Source organism: Gymnoscopelus microlampas, assembly GCF_963454915.1.
Source record: "Gymnoscopelus microlampas genome assembly, chromosome: 6".
In the NCBI taxonomy this organism is placed as follows: Eukaryota; Metazoa; Chordata; class Actinopteri; order Myctophiformes; family Myctophidae; genus Gymnoscopelus; species Gymnoscopelus microlampas.
In genome coordinates this window covers 15159510-15176680 of record NC_139943.1, presented here as the reverse complement: position 1 = coordinate 15176680, position 17171 = coordinate 15159510, and the positions used below count along the sequence as shown (strand labels likewise).

General features: G+C 41.0%; 2 protein-coding genes across 5 annotated transcripts in view; both read left to right on the top strand.

Annotated features, from left to right (window-relative positions):
• The window catches only part of LOC311046605 (casein kinase I-like), an 18403-nt gene extending 9667 nt beyond the window's left edge, over positions 1-8736 (top strand). The window contains exons 8-14 of one of the 4 annotated variants that reach the window (XM_084059035.1): positions 961-1045; positions 1728-1876; positions 2127-2225; positions 3780-3884; positions 5186-5274; positions 5490-5513; positions 5705-8736. In XM_084059035.1, the coding sequence (XP_083915161.1) occupies positions 961-1045; positions 1728-1876; positions 2127-2225; positions 3780-3884; positions 5186-5274; positions 5490-5513; positions 5705-5759 (606 nt within the window). In that variant the 3' untranslated portion in view covers positions 5760-8736. Of the gene's footprint in view, positions 1-960; positions 1046-1727; positions 1877-2126; positions 2226-3779; positions 3885-5185; positions 5275-5486; positions 5514-5704 lie in introns of all 4 variants that reach the window. The other 3 variants (XM_084059034.1, XM_084059037.1, XM_084059036.1) reach the window with 3 other exon arrangements.
• A 1273-nt stretch (positions 8737-10009) lies between these two features.
• Positions 10010-17086, top strand: LOC311047996 (small ribosomal subunit protein eS17-like). Its single transcript, XM_084060972.1, has 5 exons — positions 10010-10061; positions 11040-11191; positions 12682-12787; positions 14694-14759; positions 16929-17086. The coding sequence occupies exons 1-5, from the start codon at positions 10059-10061 to the stop codon at positions 17010-17012; spliced, it is 411 nt and encodes a 136-aa protein (XP_083917098.1). The 5' UTR covers positions 10010-10058; the 3' UTR covers positions 17013-17086.
• Positions 17087-17171: the final 85 nt, after the last annotated feature.

The following is a 17171-nucleotide window of genomic DNA, read 5'->3' as shown; positions in this document are numbered from 1 at the left end:
TTATTATTCCAACCGCAACTTGTCTCTCTGTCCTGTGTCTCTTTACTGTCTACTAAAGGAGGAATGGCTTAACAGTAACCTTTAAGGCTGTGGTTCTCAACCTGCGGGTCGGGATCCCCAGGGGGGTCCCCACATGATTTTGGGGGGTGAAGTGCCAATTTAAGGACTTTTAAGACCTTTTTAAAAGGATCCCTGGCTAATAAGCCAAATATGCCTTAATACATTATAATTGTCCTCTATAACTAACATTTAATTAAAAACACCTTATATATTCATCTTTCACTCAATAGGGACAATGCCTGTTGATGAGGTCATTTGCCCATGTGTGGTCTAGCCCTTAGGAATTTATGGAATGCATGTGAAAATAAAAAAATACCTAATATTTCCTAAGGTTAATATGAGCAATGAGCATCAAATAAATATTGTAAATATGTTGTTGTTTTTTTGCACATGCATATCGTAAATTCCATAGGGCTAGAGTGCTAGACCACACGTGGGTAAATTATATCATCAACTTGCGACGGGCATTGCCCCTCCCATTACTGCATCAAAAGTAATCAACAAACTATACTATAAAAACTGATCAGACAATGGCCAAATTGTCAAATAAATAATATGAGAAAGAGGCAAACATTGTGAAAAGAATTTCATGCTATTTTCACAATATTTATCTGTGGAACCGAGTGTACATTCCAAGTGCTTGTCAGGGTGGGTCCCCAGTTCAAATATGATTATTTTGGCGGGTCGCGCCCTAAAAAGGTTGAGAACTTCTGTACTAAAGGAGGAATGGCTTAGGGGCTGCCTGGTGGCTCAGCCAGTTAGTGTACTGACACAATCTCCTTGTGAGTCATGAGAAATTGGTTTCCTGTCTCTCTCTCTTCTCTCTCCTATCTAAATAAAAGCAGAAAATGCCCCCCACCAGAAACTTAACTTTTAGGTTTTTGCATCCTGTCTCTGCAGGCTGACACCCTGAAGGAACGCTACCAGAAGATTGGAGATACCAAACGCAACACTCCCATAGAGGTGCTCTGTGAAAACCACCCAGGTACTTGCACCGTCTACTAGATAGAATTGAATACAATAGAATAGAACACAGAATCAATTATTGTCACATCACTGGTTTACAGGTGTAAAGAATTGTGTGAAATTATTTTTTGTGCAAGCATTTGCAGTTTTCAGGAAGGGGGGGGGGGCGCTGAGAGAGGGAGAGCAAGGAGAAAACATAGGAAAGAAACGGGTCAAAAGAAAAATCAAAGATATGTACATTTATACATAGCACAAAAAAGTAGCAGGTATGTACATGAGGTTAGACATAAGGTGCCGGTTATAAAAGATAGCAGCATGTGCAGTATATGGTGAGGTAAGGTCTTATGTGATAGTGACACAGTCCACATGAGGTAAAAAAAAACACATTGGTAGGTCCTCATAGGAAGGTAGTCCGCACAAGGAAAAACAGTCCACCACGGTGCCTCCGATTCATTGCCCATGTTCACAACTTCACAGGTGGAAAGGCTGGGGATTTTGTCCTCGTCACTGTCGCTGGAGGTGGCATGTGGTTGACTACACCCTCCCCAGGCCAGTAGTGGATGCTAGCAGTGATAGTAACCGTGTAGTGCGTTGTTCAATATGAATTGACCGGTTAAATGACTTAATGACTAGTGGAGAAAACTAATTTTAAAAGAAATACTGGAGGGGTGCTTTATTTGTCTGCTGTGTGTTTCCTGTAGCTGAGATGGCGACATACCTTCATTATGTAAGGCGGTTGGACTTCTTTGAGAAGCCAGACTACGAATACCTGAGACGATTGTTCTCGGATCTGTTGGAGAGACATGGCTTCAGCAACGACCAGGTCTTTGACTGGGTTGGCAAGAACATTGTGAGTAACCAGTGGAGGACTGTGGGCGTACTGGGCAGCTCCCAATGGCAATTTGCCACAACCATAGGCAGTGGTTGTGGTTTCACTGGCCAGCTCCCAGATGTGCATGCATGTACTGTATGTAACTCTTTGCAGACTGTAGCTGTAAAAGATTGTCTGTGCTCAGTTAAATTCAATACATCAAAACATTAGAACCATTTCACCAATACAGTGGAATTGTTTTTGGTCCTCTCTGTGTGTTTCTGTCCAGCCGACTCCCGTAGTGTCTGTCCATGTTGACTCTGGGACGTCAGCTGTGACCAAGTCCAGTCACAACCGAGACCGGCCCAGACGAAACCTACACAACCAGGTACCAGCAGAGCTTCAGGCCCTGGCTAAGAGTCTGGGAAGGCTCCTTTTATCCTGGTCATTTTATTACATAAAATAATGAAGGTGCTGTGCCCTCAGAGTTCTTATGTTGGTTGGATAACCCCATCTTGAATCTATAAAATCACCACTTACTGTACAGTATGTAAAGCCTTGTGACATCATAGTGTCACATGTCATTCATTCAGAAAAACACGTCAACACGTGTCACGTCAATATATTGTTCAGTCAAAAATAATGTTACTGCATTCCTCCGGCTTGGCCGGGCGCTCCAATGAACACAGTTGGCTTTGTTTACAGGTGGGAAGGATGGAATGGTGTTCTCTGTCACTGCAAGAGCAACTCGTACAGGTTGCCTGTTGAGCAGGGAGCGGGTCTGGGAGGGATAGTGTGTTTGTCCCCATGCGTTACGTCCTCCCTGTGAAACTCCTCACTTTCAAGTCAAAAAAGAAGCTGGTGACTCCCATGTGTATCAGAGGAGACGTGGTTGCCTGCACCGTCCCCAGACCAACAGTAAGGTTGGCAGTGAGAGGGACTATACACATACGGGCAATTGGCAACAACTAAATTGGGGAGAAAACGAAAAGAAAAAAAAACCCTGAAAAACTCTTGATCGAACATAATATTACGACAAACACAGACTTATGATAAAGTCTCAATTAAGTCAAACCACCAGGTTGTTTTTCTGGTATCTCCCTGCTAATTAATTGGCATGCAAGGGGTGTTGTTGTTCATGCAAATATGAGAACCAATCAAAATGTACATTCAGTGATTGAAACATTATATTAAAGAATGAATGGAGCCTACCCAGACCTGGTGGTACAGCTTGCTGACGCTGTACCACACAGTCAGCATTAGCCAGACTATCTGACTCCAACTGTATGGAAAAGATTAATCTTCAGCTCACCATTGCTCACCATTTGCCATTTATCATCTCTTACAAAGTCAAACGGCACAAAGTGTCAGTCCTACAGTACAGAGACAAACTTCTCTGTCTGCCTTACAAAGACACACATCACTAATTGTCTATTCCACAGAGACACATTTTTAACTGTCTGTCTTAAGCCTGAATTATACTTGAAAAGAGCCGATTCCCAAGCTCACAGCTTTGCGGAAGTGACATTTTGTGAGCTTGTGTGTAGGTACTATGTAGGTACTTTCCTGTAGAGATATAAGGCAGTAACTCTTTGAAAAAATACTTCAATGTTTATGTCCTGTCCAATTAAAAGTACTTTGAGTACAGATGTAGATAATATGAAATCAAAACTGTAATCATGACCTATGACAGTAGTTTGACTTTGTAAAGCAGCACATATTTACATGCAGAATTGCTTTTATTTTCTCTTTTTATTTGACCACTGATCAGGACTATGCTTCTTACTGCTTTTCTGTTTCTTTGTTTGTTTGTTTATCCGTTTTGACCTTTTAATCTTTTTACCTGCTTCCTGCTGCATGGCCTTTCACCCACCCCCCCTCACCTACACATGACTCTCTCCACCTGCCTGCCTACCAACCAACCAACCAACCAACCAATCAGGTCGCATCAGATCGCAAAGGCGGGACATGTGAATCCCCGCCCCATCAACAGACAGACTCCTCCCACTTGAGTTCCCAGCAGCCAATCACTTTGGGCTCGGTTCAGGTACAGCCTACCATTTGTGGGTCGACCCACAACAACGGCGCGTATACGATTCCAAGCAAATTGTTGTGAGGAGTGCTCATTTTGGTTCACGCAACGTCCTGTGTACAGTATGTGCAAGTTTTACAATAAAATGCATCAAATCACTGCAGATTTGAGAACAAGGTAGGTGGGTTAACAGTGAGGCCTTGAATCGTGAGGCGTGACTGAGTGCCCGCGTGGTGTGCTGTCCGAGGTGGGAAACTGTGGTGGACCAAATAGGTTCCAACTTGAACCAAAACGAGCGCTCCCTCCGCAAGTCATCTGCTCCCTCCGTGTACCTCAGCCAATCACAGTGACTGGGGGCAGGGTTTTGGCTTGGGAATAGCCAGCGTGATCTAATATGAGAGTGGCGACACTAGCGTTGACTCCCAGTGTTAAGAATGGAATGCGGAAATGCTCGTTCCTCAATCTCAATGAGGAAGTTCCAATGTTTGGAACTATAGCCCATAGCGGCCCGCTTTGCGGCGAGATCAAAGCGTGTCGTAACTCTCTCTCTATGGGCCTAGAATAGCATACACGAACAACAGGGTCTCCTAAAGAAGAAGAATTAAACTAAATTGCTTCCTCTCCTTTGCTTATATTCTTATGAACGATGATTTGTTAGTGCTGAAAGCAGAAGATGCCATATCATCCGTGTTAAAAAGAAATATGATTAGCTCATTCTACATTTGTGTCAACTTACCGTTTCACCCTTTTGCACACAACCACACATTTATAAAAGGTTAAATGAATTCAGAACTTGGTGTATAAATGGTCAATTAAACATAAAGACATAAATCTACTTATGCACTGACCAGGTTCTATTTCTGTTATTCTGACCTTACTCAGATTAAGATGATCTGATTATTCTGTTTATATGACGGTTGGTACAGTCAGACCGTTTCCATAATCAGGTTAAGATTAGATTATTAGTGTCATTGTTTTAGTGAGCTGCCTGATGTTGACCGGGTCTGCTTTGAAAAAGGAAGAAATACATATTTCTTCTCAGTGAGGCCAAATGGTGAAATAAGAAATAGATCCATCATGATGGATGATTGGATTATCACATTTACTATGATAGGAATAGTGATATAAGATGGATATATGGAAAAAAGTAAGCACAAGATTATTCATAAAATATGGAGCATATCAAAATAAAGTCATATATATACAGTAGTAAGTAGAGCTTGTTCTCAGTTGTGCAAATTTTGACATATTGGAGTTCCAACTCCTATAAATACCAAGTGATATACATTGAAAGTTTGTGACCTTGTTTATCTCAGGTTGTCAGCTCCACCAATGACCCCCTGGTGACCCCGTCCAACGCACCAATCACAACGCAGCCTGAGGTGGAGGTGATGGATGAGGCCAAGTAAGTGCCTGTCTGTGTGGCTGTCTGGTTGTCTGTCTGTCTGTCTGTCTGTCTGTCTGTCTGTCCCTCTGTCTGGCTATCAGTTAGTATTTCTATGGCAACATGGAGGAATGGTTTTAATGGAATATATCCGTCTTACTGAGGTTTTCATAACAGTCTAACCTAATCTCTCTCTCTCTCTCTCTCTCTCTCTCTCTCTCTCTCTCGCTCAGTAGTTGTGTGAAGCTGCTGGACCTGTGGTGAGTGTCTCTGTCTGTCTGTCTGTCTGTCTGTCTGTTAGTCAGTCTGTCTGTCTGTCACAGTGCGTTCACAGATAGAAGGGACTGAACACACTGCATGTTTCATGTCTCTTTTAATTTAAGTCTCCCTCTGTCTCTGTTTATACCCCTCTTCCCTCCCGTAACCACTGTTGGCCTGATTCTGTTTACAGGTGCTGCTGTTTCTTTAAGAGAAAGCGTAAGAAGAACAGCCCCAGACAGAAATGAGCTGGCAGGATAGATGAATGGATGGCTTGATAGATGGATAGATACATGGATAGACGAAAGACTTGCTGTTGTGGATTTGTTCCAAGGAGCTCAGCTCTGAGATCACCAGACCGCTTCAGCTGATCGTTCACCTCTTATTTTGAAGAGACATTTCATATTGTGAAGGTGAAGACTCTTATTGTGGAGGGGAAGGCGTGTCGCAAAGGAGATGTTTAATGTAGTGGAGGAAGCTCTTATTATGGAAAGGGGATACCCTCATTATGGAAGAATAGAGGACTCTTATTGTGGAGGAACAGGGGTGGAAAGACTGCTGTCTCCTCTGCTGAATGTGTCAAGCTCACTTCCTGATGTTTTGTCATTGTACACTCTTTACAACAAAGCCATTTAAAAACTATTTATATCCTCAACTCTTCTCTCTCCCTCTTTCTCCCTATTTCTCTATTTATTGCTCTCACCCACTCTTTCTCTCTACATGTATCTCTCTTCTACTCATCTCTCTTATCTACCCTCTCTCTTTCATTGTCTCTCCCTCTCCTCTCACTTGCTATAGACTGTGCATAACTGTAGTTCCCTTTCCCTTAAGGTGGCATAAGGGTCAGTTTCCCATATCTTCATTTGATTGGCTCAGCAGCAGAACACCTTCATATGTTGTTCCCGGTTCAAATCGGCTGCTGAGCCAATCATATGAAGCTATGAGAAACTGACCTGGAACAGGAAATGTTTATGTCAAGAGGTAGCTACAGTTCTGCACAGAGCCGATGCCCATCTTTCTTTCTCTGTATTTACCCCCACTTTCTCTCGCTCTATGTCTACATCTAACCACACTATGTAGTGTGTCCATCCAAACATCATGCTGATTAGAGCCCGACCAATGCCAGCGTTTTGGGTTCGATGCCGATTTAACCACGTAAACCCTATATACTTAGTTGACCAGGGTCCCCCAGGGGTATGTACTTGGTCTCCTCCCTTTTTCCCTCAACACCAGATTTCTTCACCGAACATACGGTAGCTGATCTGATCTACAACGTGGCACGCTGTCAGCTTGTAGATTTGCTATTTTTACTGAAAGTGTCAAGCCCGGAAAAGGGATGCTAGGGTTCATTTGGTAAAAAAAGAAAGAAAAGAAAAGAAGACATTTTTTAGTTTAATTTAATCTTTGAAAAACATTTCATGAAAGTTTCTATTTGAGAACATTTAACCTAAAATCATACAAATACAAATAAATACAAATCACTTTTTGATAGATAATCAAGTATATTAAACTTCAATATGAAAAGAACATTTAACTTAAATTATACAATGAACAAGCAAACAAGTAAATATAAGATACACCCATGAACTCAACTTAATTTAGTGTAACTACTCTATTCAAGAGGTTAAAAAATAGCCGATCTACAAGCTCACAATGTGTCACGAATTGCCTATTACGACGTAACCAAAATAGGAACGCCAGGTTGAAAGTGGTTAAAAAATAGGGGGGACAGATAAAACAAATCGTATCACATTAGCTGAAAAATGTACCGAAAAAGTCAAATGATGGCCAGTATGTCGGTCGGTCGGGCTCTGATGCTAATAATAGTTGAGCTTGTTGTATTTCCATGTCTGAATGTAGGTGGATCAACCAAAACAATCCTTCACACTACTTTGTGACAGGAACAACATTATTTGCCCGTTTACAGGCTTCTGAAATAAAATAACAAATGCATACAGAGACAATTAGGTGGGACAATAACTGTACAGGAGGAATATGAGTCTGAATTCGAGTCAGTTTATTCCAGTTTCTGTCCATCACTATTCATGATCTGTACCGTGTGTTGTTCAGTTAGAAGACCTGAAGTGTGTTTTCACGTTTATAAACGTGCTAATGTAACATGATTAACAATTTGTGGTACAGCCTCAAAAGTAATAATGATAATAATAATAATGATGAATACAATTTATATAATGCCTTCCCAGAGCTCAAGCACACTTGGAATAAAGAAACACCTGAAAGGACAAATAAAATATCAGGTCAGGTCAAATAAAAAAAGAAGTAAAAAAAGAAAGAATGAAAAAGAGTTGGCATAGTAAAAGAAACATAAAACAAATATTGAGAGAACTATACAAGTAAATCATTTAAAATGATATAACTCATTCCTTAGTTTGAAAGTCCCCAATATCGGCACAGAAATGTATCTCATTCAGACGGTGGACTACGGTGTGTTTTCAGCTGTCATTTTGCTGGTACTGTATGTGGAGGGTTGCTAGTGTGAGTCCAGGAAATCTGTTCCACCGAATGGTATTCTTTCTGTCTTTTCTCTTGGTTCTGTTCCATACACACTACACTACACACCACACAGCAATGCAACACTGTAATTAATTATGTCCACGTGTAAATTATGTAAAGTTGAGCTTTTTTGTTTGTTTTTTTATGTTGAAAATGTTTTGTCAACTCCTATCTGACTGTGGGAATCTAACCTGTGACTTAATGTGTCCCATAACTTCAGAGAGGAGTCGCATCTCACTACTGTATTATTGTAAATTATATTATTATTGTATTATTAACATTGTGTTGGACCACGAATGTCACTATTAAAGGAGCATTTCACCCATAATCCATATGAACTGTGTTTTGTCCCGTCCTTAAGTGGAATTGATCCTAAGAGGTCAATTAACTATCAAGACAAATGACTTACGTCTAAGATGGTTTATAGCCTAGTATTGGTGATAATGTGTCAGATTGTGTGAAGAATAAATCTGCTGTGTCTTTTGGTGAAATGTTCCTTTAAATGTATTGAAAAGCTGTATCCTGGTAAAGTGCACTGGCTTGGTTTAGTTTTATCTGTCAACAATAATGTGGAGTTGTGTTTTCAGATGGTTCAGAGCTGTTTGTCTCCTGTCAGACCTCCACACCACAGAGCCAATAACTTTATACTTCTGCAGCTAAAGGGAAATTCAACTTTGCACCCTTTGTATGTAATATCAAATAAACAACTGACATTTATATTGGCTTTGTCTGTTCGTTATGTAGAACAGTGGTTCTCAACCTTTTCTGGCCGCGACCCCCCAAATAGTCATATTTGAACAGGGGACCCCCCCACCCTGATAAGCACTTGGAATATAGGAGTTGAGGCATAAAATTTTGTCTGACTCGGTTCCACAGATAAATATTGTGAAAATAGAAGATCTACAAGCTCACAACGCCTCGCGCTGCAAGGCGTTGTGAGCTTGTAGATCGGCAATTTTCAAAAATGTTGCCTCTTTCTTATATTATTTGATAATTTGGCCAATGTTTAGTTTGTTGATTACTTTTTTCTTAAGTGCTAAAAAGGTCTTAAAAGTCCTTATATTGTCACTTCACTGTCATCTGGGGACCTCCCCAAAATCATGTGGGGACCCCCCTGGGGGTCCAGCCAGACCCCCAGGTTGAGAACCACTGATGTAGAATGTGCTATTTTCATGCAAGATGATTTTCAATTCATCGAGAATTCATTATAATAATTACAGAAATGAGAGGCAGCAGAACAGGGCATTGTCAGATCGGGGTCTTACAGATTCATCTTTTAAGTCTACTTTTTACTTCTGAGATGAAGATTTCAACCTGGAAGTGTATTTTAAACTTTATCTGAACATTGTCTTTTTAAACTGGTCTGAATTAAAGTATGAATAAAAATATAATGCCTGTGGGGGCAGTATTGCGCTTCCTATTTCCTCTCGGAATAAAAGAAGAAGTGTTCTTCTCTTGAACTTCCGGTTTGTGTTCAGTGTTGCCATGTCTGCTTATTATAAGCGACCTTGGGCTAGTCTTTCTGTAGAGTTGCTTGTAAATATTGGAAGTTGCTGGTTGCGTTTTTTTGGGCTTGATTCTAAAGTGTAGTTGCTTATTTGGGCTTCCTTCCTAATGTTGTTTATACCAATGGTTCAGACTGGTGATGCGAGGTTAATGGTTCTCAAACATGTTCAAATCAAGGACCCCCAAATTAATAAGTATTTGTCTTCAGACCCCATCTGAAAACATATTTGTTGCATGTATTCCACATTTTTTTTCAATTTAAAAAAACATATAGTTCTACAAATGCGACGCGTTGTGAGCTTGTAGATCTGCTATTTTTGAATAGCCAGTGTAATATAGGCCTTCTGTAGGTTTAAAGTGTGACCCAGTCGCTTCTTTTGGGCTTGTTTTCATATACATATACCTGGTTGCGTATTTCTCTCGCAAAACCTGGCAACGCTTGTTCTGTCTTGAACATCCGGGTCGTGTTTTTCTTCAACTTCCGGAGGTGCGTGAAATCCGGTCTTTTTTCCCATGCCAATTCCACGATGGTGGGTGTCTTGTTCATTTATACCATTTCGTATCCACCGTAATCCTCCGCCTTTAACGACTTTCAAAGCTCAGTAACACAACTTGTGTACTTCGTATTTCTTATAAGTTCAAATCGATGCATTATTGATGATCAATTGACTCAACAGCGTTGAGTTTTTAATATTTGAGATGAGCCGCCGTTTGTTTGTTGTTTAGGCGGAAACGCCATAGTGGAGATATGCTCTGTGCCGAACAGAGAACCACGCGCATGGATTTCAGCATTGAAACACAATGAGTATATTGAGACTAAAGTTTGTATTGGTGGCATAGTAATACCATCCTATGTAGTATGTACTGGCTATTCCGTAATATCATGCTGCTAACTACATCATGTTGTGCATGGAAAGTCTTGTCCCTACTGCAGGGTGCCGTACTCTAATATTCATCCTGTATCGAAAGTGATCGTGGTGTGTTGTCACCAGGTCATTGATACTACAGGAACATTGAACTGAAAGTTTTTCCCGTGTTTGTTGGAATCTGTTTCCTGTCAAACCCTGTAACAGTCATACACTTAATTGCCGGCATCGAAACACAATGAGTATTGAGACGATGTGTTTTTGTTAGTGAGTGACATAGTAAATCCTATGTACTGGCTATTCAGTATTAACATGATAATTCATATTTACAACTGATTGGCTGCATGATAACAATTCAGTCATTTCTGGAGACTTTTCTAGGACCAGTTACAAATTGCAGACATGTGCTCTGTTATGGCTGTTTTGAAGGAGGATAAAAGGAGTCAGTTTTTGTTGGATGTTGGTAGGGCATTCCACATTTTGTTGGCATAGCAGTAGAACGAAACAACCCCATGTTTGTGCTGAATCTGGGTCTTGGAAGAGTGCATAAAGGCAGACACTAGAAGCTGCAAGACACTGCCCGCCAGCTGAAGAGTGTTAGGAAGAAGAGTATTGGGTATTAACTTATGTGTGTCTCTCTAGGGACGTGTCAGGACCAAGACCGTGAAGAAGGCGGCCAGGGTGATCATTGAGAAATATTACACCCGGCTTGGGAATGACTTCCACTGCAACAAGAGGGTGTGCGAGGAGATTGCCATCATCCCCAGCAAGAAGCTCCGCAACAAGATTGCTGGGTCAGTTCAAGTGTGTGTGTGTGTGCATATCTGAACCCACCAAAATCATATTTGAACTGGGGGGGGGGGGGTGTGTGAGCTTGTAGATGGCTATTTTCACAAGGTTTGCCTCTTATGTAATTGACAATTTGGTGTTACAGGTCTGTAAAGTTATTAAATTGTGAATTCAGCAATACCCTGTATAGACTAATCATCTGGACCCCCCCCCCCCCCCCCCCCAAAACAGTTTGGGAACCACTGTCTAACCAGCGTCTCAACGTAGAAAATGTTTAATGGGAGTAACTTTGAAACTGTCTGAATCTAAATGACTAAAAGAAGACCATGTCGGACATGCTTTTGGACACCCTGTATCGAAAGTGATCATGGTTTGTGTTGTCGCCAGGTCATTGATACTACAGGAACATTAAACTGAAGGTCATTCCCGTGTTTGTTGGAATCTGTTTCTAGTCAAACCCTGTTACTTTCAGACATTTGATCTTTTTTGACATGCAAAGAATGCAGAAATTGGTGCTATGGCGGGTGATAATCGCTACCTCATGTCTACAGTCTCCTTTCCCATACATCTCTATTTTGCATTAATTGATGTTCTGTTAGTGCAGGTGGCGAATGGGGTCGTTCCTATGTTCCCTGGGTTCTATGTTCCCCACTTAGGGTTGTAAGCGGGGAACATGGAACCAGGGGAACATAGATACGCTCCCGGCTGAATGAAAATGCTTCTGTTAAGTAAAGCTGCAATCCGTAATTTGTCTCTCCCGACGGAGAGAACTGCAACGATGTCTGAAGTACAATAAAGATGGTGGTGGTCATTTTTGTTAAGCAGTAGGTGTCCTATTCGACACCAGGATCACTCTGAGACCACTTCCATCAAATGCAGATCTGTTAGTTATATTTTAACATATTCTACCATATGGTTTGGTTTAAAAAAAAATGACGTTTTATTAATTATTAAAATAAGCCTCGGATTGTAGCTTTAACCCTTTAAGACCTGGAACTGTGTCATTTTTAGATTTGAGCTAAAAAGCATTATTTTACACTTTGGGCTATTCAAAAATAGCAGATATACAAGCTCATAGCGCGGCACCGAGTGCAGCGCTACGAGCTTGTAGATCTGCTATTTTTGAAAAATCGTGAAAATGTGTGCAAAATCAAATCTTTGAATATATATATATATTTTTAAAGCAAACATTTTTAACTCAAGTCTTTGCTTCGGGGGGGTCCCTGGAACAACATATTTTGATGGGGGTCCGCGGCCAAATACATATAATTTTGGGGTTCCTTGACATGAAAAGGTTTGAGCACCACTGATATAGAAACATAGGGTTTTTAGAAAACTGCTGAGATTTAGGAGACATGTAGAATCAGCTTCAGGTCTCAATGGGTTAAATAAATTCATTAGAATAAGCCTGTGATTGTAGCATTGAATAAAGTGTTATGTGTTTTTACTCATTTATTTTGTGTTGTGTATGTGTTTCTGTTCTGTGTAACTTTAGATATGTGACCCATCTGATGAAGCGTATTCAGAGGGGACCAGTGAGGGGAATCTCCATCAAACTGCAGGAGGATGAGAGGGAGAGGAGAGACAACTACGTCCCAGAGGTCAGTTCAGTTGTCAAGCCACTGCATGCTTCTCCTCATTGGCTGCTTGTGGTCCAGTGATGGCAATTAGTTGGTATTATTAATTGTAATGTACACGTTTGTCTGACTAGAATGGTGGTTGATTAGAAAATGATCTCTCCTACACCATCTGCTTTCGCACCTTACTGACCACTATATTTTATTCATGTCATGAATATAAAAGTGCACTGCATCGAGCAAAACATTCTACTACTGACATTCTACTGTCAGCAGTCAGGATATGTTGTGTAGAGTTCATATTAAGTCACTGCCTATTGGCACTGCTTGGTTTACACCCGTTATAGTGATGCAAGCAAGGAAAAGTTATTAGTTTTCTATTGATAAGATCAGACTTGACCTCCTGCGAGTAACAGTGAACTGGGCAGTGTTTGTCTTTCACCCCTCAAATATCAGTTGGCTGGGTCTCTATTTGAGTGAGTTGTGGCACTGTCCCCACCCCAAACCCTTCTGTTTCTATCTAGATCCGCACACTATTTGGAATACAATGATTATTAATATTCCAACATGGACAAGAAGAGCTAAACTCACTACTAATGTGGGCCACGCTGTTACTTTTTCTGCATTCCTGCTCCCATTTCAATGTTCAACATTGAAATTCACTACTTTGCTATCGACAAAATTACTCTACAATCCTTTATGTGCTCTTCATAATACAAACACAATGCATAGCGCTGGCTAGTAGGGAGCGGACGGAAGTACGGCTAGTCTGCTACTGTAAATATGTTGGATCTTTTTTGTGCACTTGTAAGTTCCAGTTTTGGGAATTCTTAAAGTAAAAACTGATGCAGACTTAGACTAGATTTCTTATTTTAAAATCCTATGTGAAAATAGGAAATGTGGAAGCTTCGAGTAGCTTTTCTTTTTCACCCTACATTACATGTTTTCATCCCTGTCCTACACCGCCTCCCTATCATCTTTCCTACTGCGTCTCCTACACTGTCTCCCTCAGCTTTTCTACTGTTTGATGGTGCTTACCCAATCTGTCAGCCCGAGCAGTGAGATCATGGTTTGATAATGATGAAATAATATTGTCTATTCATTGCCTAATATCGACCTAAAGTCAAGCCTGTCTGTTTGCTGCTGTAGTTTTCACCCTGTATCGAAAGTGATCGTGGTGTGTTGTCACCAGGTCATTGATACTACAGGAATATTGAACTGAAGGTTTTTCCCGTGTTTGTTGGAATCCTGTTTCCAGTCAAACCCTGTAACTCTCATACACCTTACTTAATTTTCAACCAAAACTATTACTTGCCTCATCCATACTGGATGAAAATAAGCTGTTGGGTTTATGCAGGAAAGGTTATTTGATGTAGAAATCTTTATTACCCTGCCCACATGCATATGAGGGCATTGTAATCATGATGTGAACAAATTAAATGGAAGGGCAAATATTTGGGAATAATCAGTAAGCTGACCTGAAAAAAATGTCATAATGATCTAATCGGGCATAGTCTCGCATAGCCAGACAATCAGAGATCTCTGCTTACTGATACGTGTGGGGGGGAAATGCATTCATTGAAAGGGCTTGGACGAAGAAAAAACGCACACCTACACCCACTGCTTTGAAAGCCAATCCTGGTACCATCATCAGTCTTTGCATTGGTTCTACAATGCTGCAATTTAAAATTCTTCTGACTTGTTTCCATCCATTTCTAGCCCATTCGTTGAATTTAGATGTCACCAGACATTTTTGTAGGTGTAAATCTCTGCTTCTTGCTATCAGTCTCATTTTCTTTCGGTTGTCTTTCTCCATCTTTCATCTTGATGTCTCTTTCACTGATTAGCTGTGTGTATATACACATACACATACATACCCCTGTCTTTAACATCCGCCTTATTGATTGTCTGTCTGTCTCTCTGCCTACAGGTGTCTGCACTGGACCAGGAGGTGATTGAGGTTGACCCCGACACCAAGGAGATGCTCAAACTATTGGTAAGCCTCTTGTTTCTATGCACCTACCTATCTCTGACTGTCCATAGTGGTGACAGTCGTAGACCAATGTCCTGAACGTAGAATGGCCAAGGGTTGTTGCCTCAAAATTAGACCAATCACAGCTCCCACTGCTCTATGCTTGACAGCAGGCCGGCTATAAATGAATGCAGCACAAACAGGCTAGAGTCTAGGGACACAGCCGGCGCCAGCACAGTCACCTCTAGGACACATACTAACGTAGTGTCAATGGCTACAGATTGGACACGGAGCCAGACTGTCTTGTTAGTCTTTTAATGGCATTGTATTTAAGACTACATTATTGACTGCCTCTTACTTTAGCACTTAAGATGGCCATGTTATTAATTAATACTTTAACACATATACTGCCAATCCCGAGATATCTCGGGACATTAAATCCACCCGTTACCTGCGGATACCGAGGTATCTCGGGATTGTCTTTTTATGTGGTTTGATAACGGAAAAAATGTTTTTGGGTACCATCCTTGATTTTTTTTTTCCCCCATGACGCTTCCGACCCATCCTATGAGAACATTTCCGACAACCGTTTCCGGTTCGTTTTTTATCTTGAAAAAAACAGTTTTTCCCTGGTTTTGGCTAAAGATCATGGTTTTCACACGGTTTAAAAAACGAATGGTAAGCTCCGGTTGTATTTTCTTTTCTTTGATCGACGAACGGTTATCCTCTTTGTGTTTAAAAACGATCTGATAGCCGATCGGAGGCTAAGCTAATCTAAGATGGCCGGTGGGGAAACGTCACAGCCACGTCACAGCCAAACGGATATGACGTTTGCAGCCTGTTTTAGCCGCTGATACCACAGAAGAAGAAAAAGAAAGAAAAGTGTAAACATGAGGGCTCGTACGTCCGTCGTTGCTGTTTATAAACACCATCCGATCGCTGATTTTAATGGATATAATTTTTTTGTGAACGGTTCAAAAGGCTATAAAACTCAAAAACGCTGGCAGTGGGTGAGTACCTTATGAATAAACTCTGGCGGTGAATGTGTTAATGAAGACATTATTTCATTAAGATTTATTTTATATTTCCATTCTATTAATAGGATTTATAACGTAATTACAGCATAAATGTCCGCGGGTCCAAAAACTTCCATTTGACGGCAGTTTAATGACTTGCTAGGTTTTAATTTAAGAGCTAATTCTTATACATTTGACTAACTAGTGCAGTGCCTGCTGCTCGGGGTGTGCTTGTCTCCCGGCATTGCTGCTTGCAGCGGTGTTGGGGGGGGGGGGGGGGGGGGGCATGCCTGTTAGGAGCACATGGCCATTCGGACTGTGTCCTTAGTCTGTGTTGTATGCTGATTGCCACACTCAAGAACTGCCCGTCTTGATCAACTTAACACAAGTCAACATTGCACTCCCTTGGGTCCTCAGCAATACACCCACCAAGTGTGAAGTCGATGGAATTAATCTATTTGTAGGACAGACGTGCATACAGAGATTCTTGGCATGTATAGATGGACTACTGTCTGCAGAAAATTGAATACACCTCTGCTTTAAGGATATGATTCAGAAGGCACATAAGATTGATCCTCGGCCTCCATTTGGGATGTTTTGTTCTTTTCGTCCTCTGTGCACCACTTCATAATTTTGTACATGGAAAGGAGCTCAAAGTGCTTAGAAGAAGAATGAATACAGATAATGAATATAAGACGTGTAGTGTGCAGTAGCCGTACTCTAATATTCACCCTGTATCGAAAGTGATCGTGGTGTGTTGTCACCAGGTCATTGATACTACAGGAATATTGAACTGAAAGTTTTTCCCGTGTTTGTTGGAATCTATTTCCTGTCAAACCCTGAGACGTGTAGTGTGCAGTAGCCGTACTCTAATATTCACCCTGTATCGAAAGTGATCGTGGTGTGTTGTCACCAGGTCATTGATACTACAGGAATATTGAACTGAAAGTTTTTCCCGTGTTTGTTGGAATCTATTTCCTGTCAAACCCTGTAACTTTCTCACACATTTTCAACCAAAACTCTGCCGTTTGTCATTTCTTTGTGGCATTGTTAATTAATTGTCTCATAACGTATTCATGTAATGTCTGTCTGTTGTGTTTGGACTAATACGGACAGTCCAATGTTCTGCATTATGTTTTATACAATATTTTTATACCATTGTGTTTTGTCTTTTCAGGATTTCGGTGGTCTGTCCAACCTGCAGGTGACTCAGCCTACTGTGGGGATGAACTTCAAACAGCCACGCGGTGCAGGAGTTTAGGCTTTTTGTGGCTCATGAGGCTCGGCGTTTTGTAATATACTGTTAACACTTAATAATAAAAACACAAAACCCCATCACCGTAGATGACTGTTTCTTTGGCACATACACATTGAGCCCAAATTGCTGGCACTTTTTTTCTGTTTAATCTTGTGTAATGTG

Coding starts and splice junctions, on each gene's coding strand:
- LOC311047996 (XM_084060972.1), top strand. Junction 12,788..14,693: donor GAGACAACTACGTCCCAGAG/GTCAGTTCAGTT, acceptor CTCTGCCTACAG/GTGTCTGCACTGGACCAGGA. Junction 14,760..16,928: donor AGGAGATGCTCAAACTATTG/GTAAGCCTCTTG, acceptor TTGTCTTTTCAG/GATTTCGGTGGTCTGTCCAA.